This window comes from Gigantopelta aegis, chromosome 3, assembly GCF_016097555.1.
Source record: "Gigantopelta aegis isolate Gae_Host chromosome 3, Gae_host_genome, whole genome shotgun sequence".
NCBI lineage: Eukaryota > Metazoa > Mollusca > Gastropoda > Neomphalida > Peltospiridae > Gigantopelta > Gigantopelta aegis.
Genome location: NC_054701.1, coordinates 30,597,653 through 30,621,116, shown reverse-complemented (window position 1 = coordinate 30,621,116; position 23,464 = coordinate 30,597,653). Strand labels below are relative to the sequence as shown.

Sequence of the window (23,464 nt, the reverse complement as noted above, 5' to 3'; positions counted from 1 at the left end):
CGTCCACGTTCGGAAAGACCCCGAAGCACTACAAATAGAGAGGACCGCTACATCACCAATATGGCTCTACGTCAACGCACAAACACTGCACGCCGATTACGTGACAATCTGCGGACTGCGACTGGAACTCGAGTGTCTGATCAAACAATACGCAATCGTCTGAGAGCCAATAATCTACGCTGCCGTCACCAGGCTGTTCGACCACCACTCCTACCACGTCACAGAACGGCCAGACGTCACTGGTGCATGCTTCATCTGCGGTGGCAACGTGTTCAGTGGGGTCGAGTGATGTTCACTGATGAGTCCAGGTTTAGTCTCCAGTTCAACGACGGTCGGGTTCGTGTCTACAGACGTCCTGGGGAGCGCTTCGCTGACGTTAACGTTAGACAACGTCACCGGTTCGGTGGTGGCAGCGTCATGGTGTGGGACGGCATCTCTATCCACCACAGGACACCCCCTCTATGTGGTGGATGGCAATCTGAATGGAATCCGCTATCTGAATGAGATTTCCGGCCCTTGGTTCTCCCAGGCCTTCAGCAGATTGGCGGCGGGGCAGATCTGCAGGATGACAATGCCAGACCCCACCGCGCTAGGGTGGTAACGGACTTTCTCAGACAACAAGGTATCGCCAGGATGGATTGGCCAGCATATTCGCCTGACTTGGCCCCAATAGAGCACGCCTGGGACGAATTAGGCAGGAGAGTTCGGGATAACCATGCCCCTCCGGCCAACCTTCATGATCTGGGTCAACTTCTTATGGCAGAGTGGCAGGCCATTCCCCAAGAGTTCTTCAGACGTCCGATCAACAGCATGAGGCAACGATGTGTTGAGTGTATTCGCACCAGGGGTGGATTCACACACTATTAAACGAATGTTTTAATGTGTAAAATCCATGTTTGACAACCTTCAACTTTGACAGCATGTCATGTGACTTTCTTGTATACAGTGATGTTTATTTGTGGTTTTTGGTAAATATGGAACAATAAATAAAAAATTTGGTGTAGTTTACATCATCAATCTAATACACTCTGAAACTTATTTGGTTATACATTTTTGACCCTTAAATTCTTTTGAGTAGTATATAAGTCGACATTTAAAATAATTAACGTTTGAGTTTGAAACAGACACGTAAAGACACACAGTGAATCAACAATCTCATTCTAAAACCTGGCTCTTGGTCCAAAACTGAACTGGGGCCGAATTATTTCCAAATGTTTGAAATTCAAGTTAAGGGAGATAACATCATAATGAAGTATTACCTCCCTTAACGTCACCGTTATTCAGTCCGATTAACTTGTCTCAAACTTTTATTTTCCCAACAAACTACCGATAAAAAATATGTTTTATGGAATATACATTGCTACTGGTCCACTGTGTTTTCTGATGTCCAGTTTTGTTTACAGATTAAAGTAACATTACTGGACAGTCGCCAACTGGCGAATGTGATTTTATATTTTAGACGCCAGGGAATGTTTTTAGTCGCCATGGCGAGTATTTTACTCACATTGTAGAGCACTGCTGATGACAGGTCACTGGATGTGATGAGAATGCCAGCCGTCTCGTACATGAAGAGTCATCTAATAAGTCTTACCTCTGATGACAGGCCACTGGATGTGATGAGAATACCGGCCGTATCGTACATGAAGAGTGATCTAATAAGTCTTACCTCTGATGACAGGCCACTGGATGTGATGAGAATGCCAGCCGTCTAGTACATGAAGAGTCATCCAATAGTCTTACCTCTGATGACAGGCCACTGGATGTGATGAGAATACCGGCCGTATCGTACATGAAGAGTGATCTAATAAGTCTTACCTCTGATGACAGGCCACTGGATGTGATGAGAATGCCAGCCGTCTCGTACATGAAGAGCTGGTCATCGTCCGACAGGAACTGCTGGTACCCATTGTCGGGTGTATTCAACACGAGGAGGTCCTGCATCTGTTTGAGAATGTCTTCCAGGTAGTTCTGCATGTGAGATCTGCAACAACAGGGTGATCAGTTTAATGGTTTTGGCTTTGGATTATTTTTTTATATTGAGAGAGTTAACCTGCTGTCGTCACTTCATGGGCTACTCTTTATGATTAGCAGCAAAGGATCTTTTATATGCACCATCCCAAAGATAGGATAGCACATACCCCAGCCTTTGTTATACCAGTTGTGGTGCACTGGCTGGAACGAGAAACAGCCCAATGGGCCCACCGACAGGGATTGATCCCAGACCGACTGCACATCAAGTTAGCGCTGTACCACTGAGCTACGTCCTGTCCTTCATAATAAAATGCCGAGACAAACCGAAATCCAGAGTCAGATTCCTGTAAGCCAACTAAAAGAAAAGAAACCAGTAGACCATGAAAGTTGATTATTTCTCAATGGAACAGTTCCGGGGTGGGATAATGAAACCTCTCTAATAAAGAATAAACTAGGTGGTAAAGAAATAGTTGCTTGACAGGTAAACGAAACATGTTTCACAAGACTTAAAACACTTACTTCAATCCTTTAACAAATCTGGAAAATAAGTAAGCTGTTCGACTTCTCACTTTTGGTGATCTGTGTCGGAAACCTCTCTCGTCAAGAAATGCCATCTAACAAACAAAAAGGAAATTTGTTTATTATTTATTATTAATAATCCCCATTTATCAGAATGTCTGTTGGTATCATTTCCTTGCAAAAATTATTCAATTATGTTTTAAAGGAATGTCTCCTAAAACAATGGCACATATATGGATGAAAGGATGTATGATCAACATCATTAAGTTTCCACAGTCTTGTTTAACAATTCTCTTAAAATTGAATGTTTACACAAGGGCACATGTTTATATATCCAACTACTGTAGTGTGTACTCACAACAACATGAGGAATGTGCTCTGGTTCACAGCTGAAGAACTTGTCGTATCGGACAACTGTTTCAAAGAACTGAAGCTGGATGATCATGTGACCATTCGAACTCACACGACTGGTAATCAGCTAGAACAGATCAACATATAATAAATATCTCAAAAGGTTATTAATGTAAGACTTGTTTTGTTTTTTTATCAATAAATTAAAAAACCATTTGTGTAAAAAAAATAACTACATAGAACATTGTCATCTCTTTGAACAAGAATCCAACAGAATAAAATTCTTGTGTACCATTTACTGATTTGGTGTCGCTCTAAGATGCATAATAGATATTGATCTCAATATAGGTTTAAATAATAAAATTAATTTTATAGAAGAATTTGTAATGTAAAATTCATGTTTAATCTAGTTCTATATATATATTAAAAAAAAATTAATACAAGATCACAAAATTAAATTTTTATTTTTTAAAAATCAGTTAAAATTTAAAATATTTTTTGACTGCTCTGTGATGAACATTCACAGAAGCAAATATAAACCATGTTTTATTAAGTAAAAAAATGGTGCTAAACACAAAAATTTAAAGTTGACCTAAAGGTAAATGTTGAAGTCATCGATAAGTAATACCTGTATGTCATATTTTGATTTTATTAACAGAAGACAAAAAATTAAATTACAAAAAAAGAATTCTTATGAAAAATTATCCATCTCAAAAACATTCACTATTGTTTTTTTGTTAATTCCCCTACCCCTTTGTTGAGGGACTTTCACTACTGTTGGTCATGCAGGATCTGATTAAAGTTAAATCTGACCTCATTTTTATCTATATGTACTTACCAGTCTCATCATCTCTTGCAGAGCTGACGTCTTGGCTAGATTGCCACTGAAATGTTGACCATGAGAGGCCTACAATGAAATATCAAATACAATAAATAAAATATGTTCTGAAGAGTAAATAAAGGAACCTCGACCTCACCTAACCTACTAGATATTATATTCCATAAAATCTTACATATTAAGCTTTTTTAAGATCCCTATTAAATTTTACAAAAAAAGTTAGAACCAAGATACGTGGATTAAATCTTAAAGGTATACTAAAGAAAACCACCCCAAAACAATTAAGTTTAATGTGCCACTAAGGTCCTTTTTCAATACACAAATGAAGGCTGTTTCTTTAAACTGACGTGTTTGACTATACCACTTACCGGAACGGCTTCTCCTAACATATACAAAAGTGTAACGGCCATTTCGACATCTTCAATACTGGCCGCTTCCCACTGAGGTAATATCTGTGTGGCAAAGTTGTGCACTGTCAGAATAATTAGCTGTGAATCCTGCAATTAATTAAAATATGCGAGATTCATTATTCAAAGTTTATATTATTGAAGGGGAAGTGTCAGAGCTGCATAATGACCACACATTTTTTTCTCTTCTATACCTTGAACTACAGGCCCAGGAAAAATTACATCCAGTAAATTTAATCTACTATTATATTAATTTTTATTATTGCAAAATCCAATGAGCAGGGATTCTAGAGTTTTTATAAAATCCACTAGCCATGGGATCAGTGATTTAAAAAAATGTACTAGCCACGATTAAAAATTCACTTGCCCTACTTTACTTTAAGTTAATACAATTTTACTAAATACCGTATATTGCCATGTATAAGCCGACTTTTGAAGTCTAGAAACACTTTCCAAAAGAAGAGAGTCGTCTTATACACGGAGGCAACAATATGGGAGTGTAAAATTCCGATCGCAAATACTCCCGACCGCTACTTATAAATTTTGATCAGACCCTTAGCCTTTCACAAATTATGTAACAATAATTTGTGCACAGTATAAATAAAACACCCCATCATGCAATATTATGCAGGTTTTTGTTCTTGAATGCGTTATAAGTTTGATGAATAATAATAAAAAATTACTTGTTTTATTGTCATTTCAATGGTAAAAACATATTCTTTCCAACTGTCCGCCATCTTTGTTTGACCTGTGCTGGGACCAGTCTTTCATATCGCAAATTTCAGATACAAAACAGGTTTTTTTCTTCAAACAAGTATCATATTTCTAATATTATTGTTTTGTTGGGAGGGTGCAAAGTAATGCCATAAATAAATTAAGCTCATTATTAACATTACCAACTGAAAAAACATAACAGGAATTTCAGGACGATAATTACTCCCACAATTGTCACATGACCATACCATATACAGTGAACAGCTGCATGATCTTTTGTTTCTGTGTGTGTGTGGTGGGAGATTAAACATGCCTCAATGATTTTACTTTTTGCTGTCCAGTGAATGAATTAATTACTTGTGTTCAGTGATATGTTGTTACAGCTTGAATTATTTATTTTTGTTATGCTTTATCAGTTCTAAATGATTTTTCACGGCATGGTAGATGTTAGCATTGCCGCATTGACTGCGATTGCGATTACTGTTTTTGTAATAATTAAAGGGAAAACAAATATAATGAACAAGAAAAGCACAAGTCTATTTGTTGACAGTATTATTGAAATTGATACAATATATAACTGGACAAAAGATGACTTCGGCTTATACACAAGGCCGATGATTTTGTACTAGATATTTAGGGTCAAACTAAAAGGTTGGCTTATCCCAGGAGTCGGCTAATACACGGCAATATACGGTAATAGTAATAATCAGATATGTCACCTAAAGAGGGAGATAGAGCATAAAAACACTAACATTGGGGGGTTGGGGTGGGGGCAGGATATTCATATTTACAAAATAGACTTAACTGCAACATTTGACCCAAACAAATTAATTAGCCATCGGGCATGACAATAGTAGTTATTTACTAGCCCAACATTGAATATCACTAGCCATGGGAGTGGGGTTACCATAATCTAGAATCCCTGCAATGAGGTTGACCAACAGGTTAACATGCTGTATTTTAAAATTTTATCTAAAAACAAAGCAGCCATATTCCTCGCAAAAACCAGTATCAAAATGTCCTGTCATATTAATTTAAAACTGTAACTAAAATTGTTTCAAGTGATTAGTAAAATTATATTCACCAGTCTTTGAAGACAATGAAAAAAGGGTATAATACTTATTATAACTGAACTTTAAAAAATGATTAAGTAATAGTTTAGTAAATAAGCCTTGGTTTGTACTAATAAACTGACCAACTGTGCTAAGTTGTTGAAAATTGTCTTCATCTGTTTGCGGTAGTCCTGGAACATGGCTTCATCTTCACCCTATTAAAACAGAAAAAGAATAGAATACTTTTTAAGTAGAATGTGAGATATAGTCATGTGTAAAAGAAATGGTTGTGAAAAAGAAACCTATTAATTTTATTTTGATATTAGCATATTTAAATTTACCATAGACAAGATAGCATTTACACAAAAAGTATCGTAAATACATTTACATTTCATGTCATTCATACTCAACCGTATCACATTATTTTCATTGTAGATACGCAGTCCATACCAATGACTGAAGGAAGGAAATGTTTTATTTAACGATGCACTCATTTTATTTTACAGTTATATGGCGTCAGACATATGGTTAAGGACCACACAGATATTGAGAGAGGAAACTCGCTGTTGCCACTTCATGGGTTACTCTTTTTTCGATTACAAGCAAGGGATCTTTTATATGCACCATCCCGCAGACAGGATAGTACATACCACAGCCTTTGTTACACCGGTTGTGGTGCGCTGGCAGGTACGAGAAATAGCCCAATGGGTCCTCCGATGGTGATCGATCCTGGACAGACCGTGCATCAAGCGAACGCTTTACCACTGACCAATGATTGTTCACAAATTTACACATCACAAATATGCATTACAGTGCAAAAAATGCATGGCACAATATTAATCCAATTTATAATATATAAATTTGTTATACAGACTGAAATGCATAAATTAAAGCAACCGTAACCGATGTTTTAGCTGTAATCATTACTATGTGTACCTCTTGCTCAAAGTTGTAGGATTCATCGTACTTCATTTTCTTAACAACTGTAATCAGCAATCCCTGTATAAAAGAAATCACAAACTATGTATTTAGAGGTGTAGGTCATCAACATTTAAGGACTGTCTGTTATTTCTTTTATGTTCATCGCGGTATGAAAAAAAAATCATCCACAAACTGTGTGAATCGGATTTATTAAACGTTTGACATCCAACAGCTGAAGATTAACTAGTGGTGTCGTTAAAGAAATTAAACCCTTTTCTGTTTAGCAATTAGAGGATATTAAACAAGCTTCCATTTCGAATCATGTTTATAAAAAAAGAAGTTTGTTTTGTTTAACGACACCACAAGAGCACATTGACTTATTAATCATCAGCTATTGGATGTCAAACATTTGGTAATTTTGACATATATTCTTAGAGAGAAAACCTACTACATTTTTTTATTAGCAGCAACGGATCTTTTATATGCACCATCCCACAGACAGGATAGAACATAGCACATCCTTTAATATACCAGTCGTGATGCACTAGCTGGAATGTGAAATAGCCCAATGGGCCCACCTATGGGAATCGATCCCACACCGACCGCACATCAAGCAAGCACTTTACCACTGGGCTACGTCCTGCCCATATCATGTTTCTGTCCAGCGTGAAATAATTTTCAACTGTCACAAGCTTACCAAAATGTTACCTCAGTAATTTCCAATTTTATGGAAATATCAGCATAATGTTACCGTAATAATTTCTCATTGTTTAATGGAAATACCAACTGAACTTTACCTCATAAATTTCCCATTGTTAAACTGAAATACCAGCCTAATCTTACCTCAATAATTTCCCGTTGTTGCTGACTCAGACTAGACACTTGTTTAAGACTGTTAATGTACTCCTGAGCAAATATCGCCACGGCACCAGAAACATCGTCGTCTTCGTCACCAAGGAAACGCAGGATGTATGGTATTTTAGCCTCCAGAGCATTAAGAGTGATGTTAGCATTCTGTTCATCTCCGATTCTCACCAGTCTGAAAGTACCAGTCAAACTGCCAACATTGTATCAAAGTTCAGAAGAAAGGAATGTTTGTATGACACTCCAGCACACTGGTATATGTCAGACATATAACAGTAATTATGACCCTTTTGTTTAGAATATTAACATAGGTATCCAGCTGTTGCTGAATAGCAGCAAATGGTATTTTAAAGAAAAGAAAATCTGGTGAAAATTAAACAACACAAAAAGCAAAGCCATTCCCATCTTCAACATTTCTTTTTAAAAATAAATGGTTGGATGGATGGATGGATGGATGGACAGATGGATGGGATGGGATGGGATGGGATAGGACTGGATGGGATTAGATGAATTGAATGAGATGGCATGGATGGATAGATGGGATGGGATGTATGTATGGGATGGATGGACAGACGAGATGGGATGGATGGACAGGATGTATGGGATGGACGGATGAGATGGATGGAATGGACGGATAGACAGGATGGGATGGACGGACATGATGTATGGGATGGACGGATGAGATGGATGGATGGAATGGACAGACAAACGGGATGGGATGGACGGAGGGGATGGATAGTTGGACTGGGATGGGATGGGATGAGATGTATAGGATGGATGGGATAGTCAGTTGGCTGGCTGGATGGATAAACCAATCTTTACTATTACAGAGAATCACAAGATAATACTGACAGAAATGGGATCTCTGTATTGTTACCATACATGCCAGATATTTTCAAGACACAAATATAGTGACAACTCATATTAAACTTACTTCTGCCATGCCGATAACAGAGCAAGACTGATTCCATTCATAAGTTTGGACAGCTTAGCAAGAAAATCTCCTTCTTCATCCTACAAACAAATAATTCATAGATAATTTCAATATATTACGTTGGTCTCATCCATGCAATTCAACAAATTATCATGAAGTTAAAAATAACAAAAGGATAAACCCACAATTCATTGCATATCAAATGAAACAGTCACCAACACAACTTAAGTTAATCTGAAACACTTCAACCACGTAAATTAAAAAATCTTTCATTGGTTAATGTACACGGAACAAAAACAAAGAAATGTTCTGTTTAAGAGATGAAAAAGAAATGTTATTGATATTATGTTTTTATTGTGCTAGTAAAATAAGCAATCTACATCAGCAAATCAGAAAATACAGTACTAGGGTTATCCTCTCATTTTATTTTGACTTTGATGTTGAAGAAATGATATCATTTATCCTCTAAATAATACTTAAAATTGGGCTCTATACATGACACATTACCTGTACTGACATTTATAAATATAAATAAATAAGGTAAAATGGATTGTGTATCCTACCTCTGGTGGTTTAAGAATTCCAGAATTTTCGAGAACAGACATGAAGGATTCCACCAGGGTTGTCTTGGCCACCGGATCCATGCCTTTGCTGACAATCTCATGAATGCAATCACAAGCACTTTCTCGGAGCAGTGTCATCGACAGGAACCGCAGAAGAAGTGACACAAACTTGTCATTGGCGATAAGACTTATGTCAATCCATGACACAAACGTCCCAACAACGTCCAAACACAGACACGTGATCTCTGGTTTTGATGTTTCATAGCGAGTCTAAAACAAAACAAAAACATTCCAGCAACTGACAACAGCAACAGAAAATAATTGAATGTAATAATTTTCTGGATTTTCATTAGACTTATTATTAATAATGATTAAGATATTCAAGTTCTACTATTAATTCATTCAAACCACTAGTAAAAAGATGTATGTGTGTGTAACTCATATTCTGGGGGACAGAGAGGCATCAAAATAAGCATAGTTTGTGGTTACCATAAAATACAGGCCTGGTAACCTATAGGTTACAGTGCATTTATCAAGTTGACAATTCCCATTGTTAATAAAAACAAGAGTACCGGTGAGGTACATGACACACCCATCAAGAGTTTGACGGAAAATCATGTTCAGAATATAGACAAATTATCTGATTTATTTGTATCACAGAGACCTAGTAATTATATGTGACACACCACCATACCAAGTTCTTCCTACATGTGAGGTTTGATGGTCCTGTATGCATCTGTATGCATGATATGGTACTGACAAGGATTTACTGTTATGTGCAGAAGACCGTGAAAAGTAGGTCACAGTGACCTAGTAATAGTATGTGACACACCGCCATTCCAGGTTGTTCCTACATGTGAGGTTTGATGGTCAAGTATGCAAGACATGGTCCGGACAAGGATTTGCTGTTATGTGCACTAGACAGTGAAAAGTAAGTTACAGTGAACAGACAGACATATGGATGGACGTACAACGCCATAACATAATATGACCCATCATAAGACGGATGTATAAAAAATCCCTATACTTTGTGTAATGTAAAACAATAGCTCTGATCTGGATGAGAGGGTAAACTACATAGATTTAACAAGAGGTGAACTTACCATGATCTGATGCCAAGAGTCCGCCAGCTGTGACACACAGTTATCTCTCATTGCATCCTTAATAAGGGTATTGCGTCGGCTTTCCTACAAAGAACAAACACTAGCAAAATCACAAACAATGAATTAATATGCTACACATATAAATACACTGTTGGGGTGGGACAGTAAAATAGAATCATGGTACAGTAAAATAGGGTCCAGTTAGTCAATGCCTAACAATCATATTTTCATAATAAAAGTTAAAAAAGATTTTAAAATATATACTAGTGTCACATTGGTTGGTTTTTTAAAACTTTTTTACTGATCTGTATTCAAAGGGTTGTTTTGTTTAATAACACCACTAGAACACATTGATTTATTAATCATCAGCTATTGGATGTCAAACATTTGGTAATTTTGACAAAAAGTCTTAGACAGGAAGCCCGCTATATTTTCCATTAGGGATCTTTTATATGCACCATCCCAGACAGGACAGCACATACCATGGCCTTTGATATACCAGTCATTGTGCACTGGCTGTAACGAGAAATAGCCCAAAGGGCCCACCGACGGGGACTGATATGAAACCGAATGTGCATCAAGCGAGCGCTTTCCCTCTAGGCTACGTCCCACTTTGCTTGTAATAGAAACCTACTTCTGGAGAGTGAACAATTTCCCGATCCACCACTTCTTCGTCGATAGCCAGGAGAATACGCAGATACATATCGACGGCGAGTGGGACCGAGGTTCAAGGTCGACAGGACGTCCGAGAAGAATGAAGACCATCTGTATGGGTAGTCGACAATAAATGCAAGGGAGACAATCTGTGCAACCTTATTCCGAATAAAGCTTTTGTTACTGCTGACCTCACTGCCCTGAAAAATATTTGAAGAAAATATTTTGTTAGTATATTCCTGGTTAATTTTGTTTGGTAATAGTAGAAATGAATAGATTGATAAAACATTTTACTAAAGTAAATAATGGTAAATAATAGACTGATAAAAGTTCTACAACAAAATTAAATTGTATTAATATAGAAAATATAAAAACCAGCAAATTAGTTAATGAAGCCTAAAAGAAACAAGCATTTTGAGAGTACTGCTAAAGCAATATAATTACGTCCCCTAATGAGCCCAACAAATTCATTTTTTCATTTCAACTTATATTCATGCTTATATCCACTTAAGGTTCAAGCACGCTGTCCTAGGCACACACCTCAGCTATCTGGACTGTCTGGACAGTGGGTTAGTGGTTAGTGAAAGAGAAGAGGGTGTAGTGGTCTTACACCTACCCACTGAGCCCTTAAGAACTTGCCTTAAGGTTGGAGCCGGTAAGGGGCTGCGAACCCTGTACCTACCAGCCTGTAGTCTGATGGCTTAACCACTGCGTCACCGAGGCCGGTGCCAACAAATGTTTTGTATCACCTAAGTTCAAGGGGAATAACCCTGTCAAAAATTAGTAAATCGCCATAAAAGTTAACTGTAGATGATATACAGAATATCAGCTCCTTATCTTGAGGCACTGCTGGAAAAAAATGTCTGAAAAATTATATGTTGGATAGACAGACAGACGGATGGACAGAAGAACTGAGACAAATCCTATAGTTTCCTCTGATTGGAACGGTCGGGGACTAATAACCCGCAAACTGAGATAAACAAATCTTTTCTTGTACAAATCTTAAAAACATTTCACAAAATGAAGGCTTAGGACTTGTAAGTTTGTTAAACACCTACCTCCAGCTGTAGACAAGCCATCACCAGGGTTTTAATGTTCGAATGGTCCTCATTGCTCGAATGTGGGTAGCTAAAATATTAAGATAAAATATTCTTCATAGGTAACACAACAGTCAAATTTTTATTAAATACTTGGGAGAAGTTTGTTTTGTTTAACGATATCACTGGAGCACATTGATTAACTAATCATCGGCTATTGGATGTCAAATATTTGGTCATTCTGACATGTAATTATCAGAGAAAACCCGCTACATTTTTCCTAATGTAGCAAGGGATCTTTTATATGCACCATCCCACAAACAGGATAGCACATACCACAGCCTTTGATATGCCAGTCGTGGTGCACAGGTTGGAACGAGAAATAGCCGAATGGCCTATTAGGAAGAAGAGACAAAAACATTTTACTTTTAATTTTTCTATTTTTGTTCCAAGGCGAATATATATTATTTAGGAAAGAAAGAATAGTTTAACACCACCGTAGCACATTCTCAAATATGGTTATTACATCACTTGGTCTAGACAGTGACAGAAGTCTCACTACCATCACACAGGTTACTTCAACTGAATAGACAGACAGCTCAGCATATACCACAATATTGTGGAGCATGCGATTTGAAAACCTCAACAGATTCACTAAGGACAATCAATCTAAAAACCAATCACTCTATTACTAAGGTACATGTACCTCCCACCCAACTTATATTTATGAAATTAATTTGGTCTCGTAAATACTGTACATTGTAAATTTAAAAGTTTTTATTAATTTTGTATCATTAATTATGTTTTGGTGAACTATGTGTTGACACTTAAAATAGTGTTTTCCATAGCTTGTTTCAGCATGGTGCAGCACCATGCCTCACTAGCACCATATTGCCTTAATCAGTACCATGCTGCACTGAGATTAAAAAAGCCTTTTTCAATAATTAATTCTAAAATTGCCTTGATAAAACACACAAAAAATGTATTATTAATTAATAAAAATATCTCTGTTATATATTTTGCCATTCATTTATTAAAGCAAGAACATTAATTACATTTATTTCAATTATTGTTTTTATCTTTAATGTAAAAAAAGGTACCCTGAAAATGGTCAAAATTGCCCTCAAAGTGTTTTGTCTACCATGCCTTGCCAAATTTCTTGGGAAAAAACTATAAAACATCATGTGTCCAGAGTATAATCAAATGAGATTCTTTGTATGGTTATACTATGGTCTTTACCAGCAGTAAACATTGTTTTCTTACTATGGTATACACTACAATCTATTTATTTCTGATCTGATTGTTTTTCAAATTGCACACAAAAATAGTGGGGGTTTTGTTATTTCCAAAACACTTCTTTTGTCAAATGAAACTGAAATTATTTTCAAAAAACAATGTTCATGAATGCTGGGAAAGACTATAGAGGGAGAAATCTAAAAACACATAAATTGCCGTAGTTGGTCAACTAAGTTTGTAAAGAGGCATTCATATATGTTTGAAAATCCACTTTATCCAGTGACGTCAGAGCTTACAAAGGTTTTACAATATCTTAGTGCTAAGATGGCTTAAAAATCAGTAGCCAGTGTATGATAAATGAATACAAACCTTGTCTTAAGGTAGTGTTCCACCACTTGAAGAAAGAAGAACTCGATGTGATCATCTCTAAAAATTAAAGCAAAATTCATTACAATCATGTACTTTCAAGAGATGCATTTTAATTCATGAGATTATTTTAATTTTAAAACAGACCTCAAACATATTACTGTACATAAGTAACTTTAGAATATACAGTAGAATCTCACTGGGTTGAACTCAGGAGGGTCGAACACACCGCAATGCTTGAACCAAAAATGACATAACGAGTTACACTTACACGAAGTTATAGTTACGCAATGTTAACCGAGTGGTTAGGTCGAACTACCAATCTAATTAAAATTAGCTCCACTATTACATGTGGATCTAACAGCAGCCCGTTGGAGCTCATGTCCAGTTGACCTTTCATTCGACCAATCAAAACCTTACTTGCAAAATCATGCCAGTGATTTCAAAAGAATTTGAAAACAATTCGGGATTGTGCCGACGGTATACGAAATGATTCGGGTGAATTACGAAGTATGCCGGAAACTAATTTCAATATAAAATTTTATATAAAATTTGTTTCAAGAAAAAAAAACCGTAATGTTATAGCCATAAAATCTGTATATACTAGTATACAATCCAGAGTTTATTACTGCACTTTTCCACCGGTTTTTTTTCAATGTTGAAAGTTCGCCTATTGCATAAATAGTCTCACCCGATATTTTTAGAATTTGCATGCTTCCGAATAACGCTATAAAAGGCGAAATGTAATTGGTCGATATTTAAATTGTTATTTATAGATGGAATGTCACCTGGACATGGGAGTCCATGCAATGCTGTTAGATGTACTGGCAGACCCAGTAGAACTAATTTTAATCAGATTGGTCGAACTACCCGATGGGTCAAACACTTTCGCAAGCACCGACAGGGTTCGAGCCAACAGGATTCTACTGTATATTCTTATTAATCAAAGTACATTTATGTAGTTAAAAATATCTGCTACAAAATACATGTATCTTAAAAATACCAGTGACACATTTCAGTGAAAAGTCACATGTCAACGATGTCACAAATTATCCTGACACTACAGAATTTGAACAGGCATGTTATCAGTCCTGATTCTTTACTATGATTAAAAAGAGTTGTACAGTAGTACCTATCTTTCTTTAGATTAGTTAAAGTGATGTCTGAAAGTCAAGCTATTCTGTGAAGATTTTCAGTCTTTTACTAAACTAATTAAATAATACTGAAAGCTGTAGCACAAATCATCTGAATTTTGTATGTATTATTGTAATATTAAATAACTTATCCAGACTTACTTTATACCCATTGTACAAGGATTTGTAAAAAATACATGAGGTAACGTAATTTAAATTACAAATCCATACACTAATTCATAGTTGAAGGATATAAACTAAAGAAAAAAAATTACTACCGTACTTAAATAAATATATATATTACCCATGGTACACTCCACTTGTAAAAGCTTGAGCACATAATTTCCAACCATCTGGTGATATTTTGAGCTGTTCAAAGTACTCAACAGCCTACAATAAACAAAAATAAGGTATTTTCAGTCAAAGCAGTCCATTTTGAATGATGAAACATAATTTTCTTTATGATATATTTTATTGAGCAAACAAAATTTTATTAAAGGAGTGAAGTAAAATCTGCACATGATATACACATTTAATAAACAGTGCTGGATATCTTTAATTATTAACAAGTTAGAACAGACACAAACATTTTAATATTCTCCATGGCTTCTAGAATTTTTATAACAATTCATTAGCCATGGGATCATTGATTAAAAACATTTACTGGCCACAATTAAAAATTCACTAGCTCTATTTTAAGTAAATACAATTTTACTAATAGTAATAATTAGATACGTCACCTAAGGAGGGATATAGATCTTAAAAACCCTTAGATGTGTGTGTGTGTGTGGGGGGGGGGGGGGGGGGGTGAGGGGTAGCAGGATACTGATATTTACAAAATAAACTCAAATGCAGCATTTTGACCTTTTTTTCACTAGCCGTTGGGCATGGCAATAGTAGTTATTTACTAGCCCAACACTGAATATCACTAGCCATGGGAGTGAGGCTACCATAATCTAGAATCCCTGTATTCTCCCATTTACAACTGGAAAACGGTACAATTCCTAACACACCAGTTTATTAACAGAGCTAGCTCTGGCACTCACCAAATTTGCCAATTGCGAATTTTATTTTAATTTGGCGAAATAATTTCATGCAATAATTGACGTTTTTTAGAAAATAACTGTTGATTTCTGCAATTTTTGAAGTTTAATACACAATTTGGTACTAAAGTTAGTAGAAAGCTAAAACTTACCCTAGTCTGGCCAAGTCCACATGAGGAGGACAATCCCTGTAATGCTAAGTCATCCATATAACTCGGTTCTTCGTCTCAACCAAAGTAATTTCCATGTATTATTTATACTGTCAGGTTACACTAAGAAGAAAATAAAAATAAAAATATTAATTAAGAACTTTTTTCATGGCCATGTTTATTACACAGTGTTCAGTGCGGAGACGGTTATTTAAATGAAGTCCATAAACAATGATTTAATACGGTCCATGGACTCTACTTCAATTTTAATCATTTGATTTGGCAGTAACCTCCATCAGTATCAGTAAACATTCCCTCCCCTAGTTTATCATCAGGTCACTAAATTTCTACAAGGCCAGTTTGTCGCTGGAGTAAATCATTAAATATAGTTATTATTATTATTATTAATCGGAACACCTCGCTATGCTAGATGTAGAGTAAATCGGAAAAGATCGCATATATTCGTAAAAACAATTTTCTGACTCTTCGCCCGATATCTCACAAAAGTTACCGAACTTCAATTTGAAGGGAAGTAACTACATCAATCAATTGTTAGAAGAAAACATTTCGTGGCTAACGGGTCGCCAATAAAACTAAATTTGCGACAGTAAAACCACCGATATACATCCGCAAATCGGAAAACACAGTAGGGTTATCCCCTAAATGACACCAAATTAGTGCTTGTGATAGTTTTGGAATGTTTTCGTGGAAATCGTTGTTATATTAAAAAAACATTTTTGGATATACAAAAAAAGTTTTAGGGTCAGCAGGTTCAAATTAGGGTCGGTCGGGTAACCGGAAACAAACAATATTTTATGATACACCTTAGTAAAATCATAGCTGTCAACATTTTGTAATTCTGATACAATAGGGCTGTAATTCCATTACAGTCTTTGGTATATTCTGTCAAGTAGCACTTTAGTATAAACCTACATATTACTAAAATGCTACACTCTTATCATTTACATCAAGTGATGTACCAATAGGAAGATATAAAATATTTACAAAAAATCCACTAGGTAATAGTTGTGGCACCAAATGCACTAGGGAACACACACACAGTGAATATAAAACCTTATGCTGACTAAAAATCTGCAAATCCATGACATGATTAAAGTTATAACCATAAAGTTTAGTATGTTCAATGTCAACTAATACTATAATTAGATTGTCACTAACGACGTACATGTATGTACCATCAACATCACAAACAAGATATTTACGGAAAGAATATTAAATTTTTTTTAGTTATGGTACATAAGATAAAATATATTCCTATCATTAACGAAAACAATTAACAACATGGACATAAAACGAATCCATTCTAGATAGTAAACAAAAGTGTAACACCATACAGTAAGCGGGAAAGGGTGGCAGTTTCTAACTGCGTTCAGGCACATGTGTTTAGAAAAATAACCTTTCTGCGCATGCATGGTTTGTCTCTTTTAATTTTTAATGTCACAACATGATAAAATATGTTTCTTAACTATGCACAGTTGACGAACAGTTTTTTAAAATATTTTTTAAAAAGGAAAAATTTAGTTTCTCAAGTGTTCTGGTCCGGTCTGCATTTTACAAACATCCATCGCTAACACTTGATGTCAATACTGATAGGCATTATGTTCATACCAGTGAATAGTTTGTAAAATATCAATTTTCTAATGAATAGATTCTTAATTTTAAAACACAATTTATATACTCAAAATTATTTACAATTGTTATGAATAGATTATGTCTACTATTCACTACAGTAGAGGCACAAAAATGTAGCTTACTGTTTGCAGATAGAATATAATAACTGAAAATAAATTATAAATTATAACAACAGGAACCTTAGAAATCATAAAAATTAAATAATTTGTTGATCTGATGCATGTAAGGTCATGTGATAGGGATGCAGTCGATTCGTCCACTGGACAATTCGTCCACTGAAAATTTGTCCACCGAGGAACTCGAGATGATTCGTCCACTACACAAAATCAGTTCCGGACGATTCGTCCACTGGGTTTTTATTTCCCCAGTACATTTCGTCCACGGCCTAAATAATGTGTACTGCATGTACGTGGGGGCTAAATAAATTATATATATATATAATATGATATATTTTACCCCGTATTTTTTTTGCTGTGTCATAAATTTACAAAGGTGAAAATAAATGATATTGCATTAGATTACGCTTGGTAGATGTTTTTGTAACAATGCTCTGCAGACATAATTCTTTGGTGTTTCTATTTATTCGGTTATTGTTTGTTTCTATAATGTACACCTTTCACGCTACATGTCGTAGGATGTTTTTAGTACAATATGTGCTGTATTGGCCATTCTCAAAGAGAATGTTACACCCCTGCACCATGGTGAGGTCACAGCACGCTCAGGGGTGTATGGACAGATGCAACGGCTGAAGCATAGGACCCGGCAGGGAGAATTCTTTGCCATTTGGAGACGCTATACCAATGACGAAATTACTGCCAAAGAATTGATTCGTGCTGTTACGAGATTATCCATTCATTAGTCGGCTGACTGTTGGACGTTTCTCTTCCAGTGATATCTGAATGGATAATCTCCTACAGTGATTTGTGCAGTTAACAACGACGAAATACCATTCATTGATTCTACACTGATTTAATTGACCAAAAACATTCGCTTGTGCATTTCTACTACTGTCAAATATGTTAACTTTTGAATGACATTTGTTGTTTTGTTGAATTGTTTTTTAATGTACATTTAATTAAATTGGAATAGAAGACAACCAGTTTTAATTTTATTTCGAGGTTATTAGGCATATGGGGATAACGTGACGAGGGAGGGTACAGTGGATAGAATTTACGCCATTGAAGGAGAACATGACGGGAGGGGGGGGCGGGGGGTAATAAAGTCTTCCGACGCGAAGGCTTGCAATACCTATTTACCACATCTTGTACGAGCGAGTGGACGAATCGTCCGTGGACGAATCATCCGCATGATAATGAATACAAACAGTTAATAAAAACTGGATAGTAATGTTGAATTCTAACTCTATTTTACTTTTTTGGTTATAGTATACCACAAAATAATGTTAAGAAACGATTACCATGTCAAAGAAATAACTATTAATATGTTTGAAAAAAATGCAGTCGAGTGGACGAATTGTCCGAGGTGAGTGGACGAATCGTTCGGTGGACGAATTGTCCAGTGGACGAACTGTCTGGAAAGCATGTGATATACACCTAATGTTAATTCAATTTCCTCCAATTTATACTAGTCAAGTGGACCCAATATCGGTAATTTTAAGAAATAAACAAAAAACGATTTAGTAAATGTAATGGCAGACAATAACAAATCAGATGTTGTTTAACCGAACCGTGAGCAAGAAAACAAACTGAACAGTCAGGGACATTGACGATATATGTTTAACTTTTAATTATTTGGAAAAAAACTATACTTTTTACTGACAGCTTACTTTAACATCAGTTTTAGATAATTCAAGAGATCAAAAGTGGTGTAAAATTCTCATCCCTGCATAGTGCAACTAAAAAATGTGGAATATTTTGGTTTTTGACAGAACACTGACCGTATTTGGGGCATCAATGACAATGGTTCTTATTTAAATATTTGCATGAAAAATGCACGATACTGTTCTAATAATTTTTAATTCATGAATGTTAAACAATATCCACATAATTATACAGGCAACAACAACTTATTTCGATTGTCTGATGTTAGGACCAAGTAAGAAATTATGACGTTCCTTTCTTAGTTCTAAACAAAAATTAAAAATATCAATTCCAAACTCCAAACTGGCCTCAACTCCATATGCGCAACCGAAACGTTTATGGTTAAGATGGTAATGACATTATTTTCACAAAAATAATGTTGACACTATATGGTTATGTATTTGACCAACTCTTAATTTAAATACAATGATTTTGTTGAATGTTACACATTGATTTACCACGTTTCGTCATCAAAACACCATGCCACTTTCACGTCCATATTATTAACTGGTTTTCAGCATTTTAGTCAAAGATATTTACGTTGTATGAAGCGTATTACATTGGAACTTTCTGGTGTAGTGATTTATTTCGAGTGCACTACATACGTAAAGGTAGTAATCCATGTGTGCGTAGTGCGTAGACAACTGTGTTACAATTTATATAGAAATCAATTGAAGCGCAGTGCGTAATGCGTATTGTGTTAATTCTTGAACTCCTCGTTTCAGTACGCATCACGCAGACAATACGGACACTGGAAGTAGGAAAATCAGGCATGACTTCATTGCAAAAGGAAAATATATATATTATAGACACGCTAAAAAAACCCACAACCCCATCCAACTAACATTATTGACTGCGTAAGTATCATGCATTTTAGTATACTTTGGAATACTGTTGCCTCAGTGTAGGTGTCATAAAAAAAATCACGCAACCGCCCCACATATATTATATTATATGTTTTATGTTACTTGTGTTATATAATAATAATTCCAAGTATTTTACATTTTTATTATGTGTAATGTTAAAAAAAGAGTAGATAATGACTTAGATTTATTTTCGTAGTCTTCCTCCAAAAGAACAAACAAGCTTCACCCACATGAATATACGCCTACATGGAAACTGTCAACACGCAGTACGTAATACGCATCATGCGCAATGGATTCCCAGCTTTAAGCTAATGTGGTTGTTGACACAATAGATGTTGGACTTTATAGACTTGTGGATGGTGTCTCCAAAGTGATGACCCGGTCTCCAAAGCCATGTGTTACATTTGTAATATTGTTCTACAGATGAATTATTAATTTACATAGCCGCTACAAGGTGCATGGGCCTATAGGCTACCGGGAAAATAGCCATCTTAACATGCTCTGGATTCGATAGCCGATAGGCCTACTGCAACGGGCAACTCATTTTACGTGCCCCTATCCACGAAGGTTCAGGCACGCCCACCACGGATTTAGCCTCTGACTTCGCCAGTGACTAACTCCGGAGCAGGGGGGGGGGGGGGGGGTAAGTTTGAGGTGGGCGGAATTTGGAAGAAAGCCATTTAGTAAGGTCAACGCGAACGCGGACCAAATAGCAGACACTTCGTAAACTTGAAGTACACCGAGTGGGAGCCGTGCTCTGATTGGCTGAATTTCGATTCCTCGGTGAAGCCTGTATTTTACCTAAGTCTACAAAGAGTAACTGCATCCAAAACATGTCCGGACTCTAAAATTTAACCCAAAATAGTTAAGACTGCTCAGCCAAAAGGTTTTTAAGGTGATTTTGAGCAATTGAACGGGCGCCAAAGTAAAATGCGTTAGACTACTTATAAAAAAATAAACATAAGAATTTTGAACTGCTTCCAAAACGTTTAAAGTCTAACTACCCCAAAAAAAGAGGTTGATACCTGTCCTAGGAAAGGTTGTTAGCGGGGATGTCGTCACGGAGAGGCGATGAATAGGGACGAGTCCAGATGGTTGAGGGCGTACCGGTTTGCGGACTTGGCGATGCTCTCGGTGATTGGACGGTAATCTTCCCCGGCAACGGTCTTGATGACGCGGTGGATGGTCGGGTTGTCCATTTCATCGAGAAGCATCCCTTGGTGGAAAAGTCCCTTCCGGCGGACGGCAAGGCAGATCCCTCGCCCATCGTTTATCGTAATCCTACGCACCGAGAACTCTCCTTCGGTTCGTGGCAGAGGTTGGTACGACTCCGGGCTCGGTTCACAAAGGAGCTGACGGACATCCCCAATGTTGGTCTTCACCAGCCTCGCGTAGCGTGTTGGTAGCTTGCCGGCCTGCAGTGACCAAGGTTGTTCAGAGGGCTGGTCATTCGCTGGAGATGAAGTAGGTGGGGGCGGTTGTGTCGGCGGACTTGGCTTGGCTGGTTGGTCGCCTGGTGACACAATCGCCTTTCGTTTTCCAACGACCACAAGACGGGCCTGGGACTCTACAGCGCCACTCTTCCTGGGTGGGGGTGGCATCGCTGGAATCCCGGGGGTTGAAGTAGTCGGAGTTGTGGGTGGCGATTCCATCAGGGCCTGGTTAAAGACCGTGTCCGCCACTGGCGAGTCGTCAACTGGATCCTGCAGAGCTGGAACAGCTGGCCTCACTGGTGTTGACTTGGGCTTGGGGGGTACAACGGGAAAAGTCGCCGCCGGTAGTTGAGCTACCGGTTTTGACCTCCCCCGGTCCGCCCCTGGCGCGTCCGTCTTCCTCCTCCTTCTCCTCCTAGGTGGTTTCTTTACTGGGTCACCGTACACCAAGGTCACGGTTGCCCGTGACCCGGTGTATGCGACGCGGTACTCCAACAAGACTCCATACATTGTTATGAGTCCCCCCAGGTGGGGGGGGGGGGTAACTCCAGAGAGCATGAACATAGGTCCTGCTTCATCTTAAACAAAATTGGAATGTGATAGGCCTACTGAACTCAGTGGGTCGCGTTTGCATAAATATAACATCGCGTTGCTCGCGTCATGTTATGATACAGGCGAAAGTACTCGGACGCGGGCTAGTTATCTGAAAGGAAAACAGAACTATGTAATTTATGTGTATCTGTTTCCACCGAGCACGGGCTGCACGACTATTAGTCACGATTTGATCGATTAGGATATGTTGTAATTTATCTCTGACCCAGTGGCAGTTGTTAAGTGTTCGCATGATGCCTGGTCAGTCTCACTGGATCTGGGATCAATGCCGTCGGTGGGCCCATTTGGATTTTTCTCGATCCAACCAGTGCATCACGACTGTGTTATATCAAAGGCCGTGGTATCATGTACAGTACCATGCTGTTTGTGGGATATTGTATATAAAAGATCCTTTGCTACTACTAACAAAAAATGTCCAACTCACCAAACGTTAAAACATCCAATCTGAACGACAAAACCATAGGTCGAGGCCTATTGCGCTATTTCTCGCTCCAGCCAGTGCACCACGACTAGTACATCAAAGGTCGTGGTATTTGCTATCTTGTCTATGGGACGGTGCATAGAAAAGATCCCTTGCTGCTAATCGAAAAGAGTAGCCCATGAAGTGGCGACAGCGGGTTTCCTCTCTCAGTATCTGTGTGGTCTTTAACCATATGTCTGACGCCATATAACCGTAAATAAAATGTGTTGAGTGCGTCGTTAAATAAAACATTTTCTTCCTTCCATAGGCCTAATAGCCTACGTGATCACGCGTTCCAGCAAGTGCTCCACAACAGGTGAAACAAAGGCCGTGGTATTTACTATCATGTCTGTGGGATGGTGCATATAAAAGATCCATTGCTGCTAATCGAAAAGAGTAGCCCATCCAGTGGCGACAGCGGGTTTCCTCTCTATATATCTGTGTGGTCCTTATCCATATGTCTGACGCCATATAACCGTAAATAAAATGTGCTGAGTGCGTCATTAAATAAAACATTTCCTTCCTAATACGTGATCAGGGCCCGTTTCATATTCATGTACTTACCCTTTGTTTGACACGCAATGGCCGATGAATATTTTTGTGCTGAGATGTCTTTAACATACATTCATTCATTCATGTTGGCCAAAAAAAGGGGCGCGCATATCCAACTATATCAAATACGAAATTGTGACTGTGAGTGTAGAGAAATATAATAGTTGCGTAGGTAGGTGCCAAAAAGTGTGGGGGGGGGGGGCACACTTTTAT

The 23,464-nt window shown here is 37.3% G+C and overlaps 1 protein-coding gene across 1 annotated transcript in view; it reads right to left on the bottom strand.

The window, feature by feature from the left end:
* The window catches only part of LOC121367869 (exportin-T-like), a 41,197-nt gene extending 21,376 nt beyond the window's left edge, over positions 1-19,821 (bottom strand). The window contains 18 exon segments of the mRNA XM_041492303.1: positions 1,816-1,981; positions 2,491-2,585; positions 2,849-2,968; positions 3,680-3,748; positions 4,048-4,176; positions 5,996-6,067; positions 6,789-6,851; positions 7,617-7,812; positions 8,572-8,651; positions 9,135-9,404; positions 10,238-10,321; positions 10,872-10,955; positions 10,957-11,091; positions 11,950-12,019; positions 13,534-13,590; positions 14,968-15,053; positions 15,859-15,978; positions 19,787-19,821. Coding sequence (XP_041348237.1) covers positions 1,816-1,981; positions 2,491-2,585; positions 2,849-2,968; positions 3,680-3,748; positions 4,048-4,176; positions 5,996-6,067; positions 6,789-6,851; positions 7,617-7,812; positions 8,572-8,651; positions 9,135-9,404; positions 10,238-10,321; positions 10,872-10,955; positions 10,957-11,091; positions 11,950-12,019; positions 13,534-13,590; positions 14,968-15,053; positions 15,859-15,915 — 1,833 coding nt within the window. The 5' untranslated portion in view covers positions 15,916-15,978; positions 19,787-19,821.
* Positions 19,822-23,464: the final 3,643 nt, after the last annotated feature.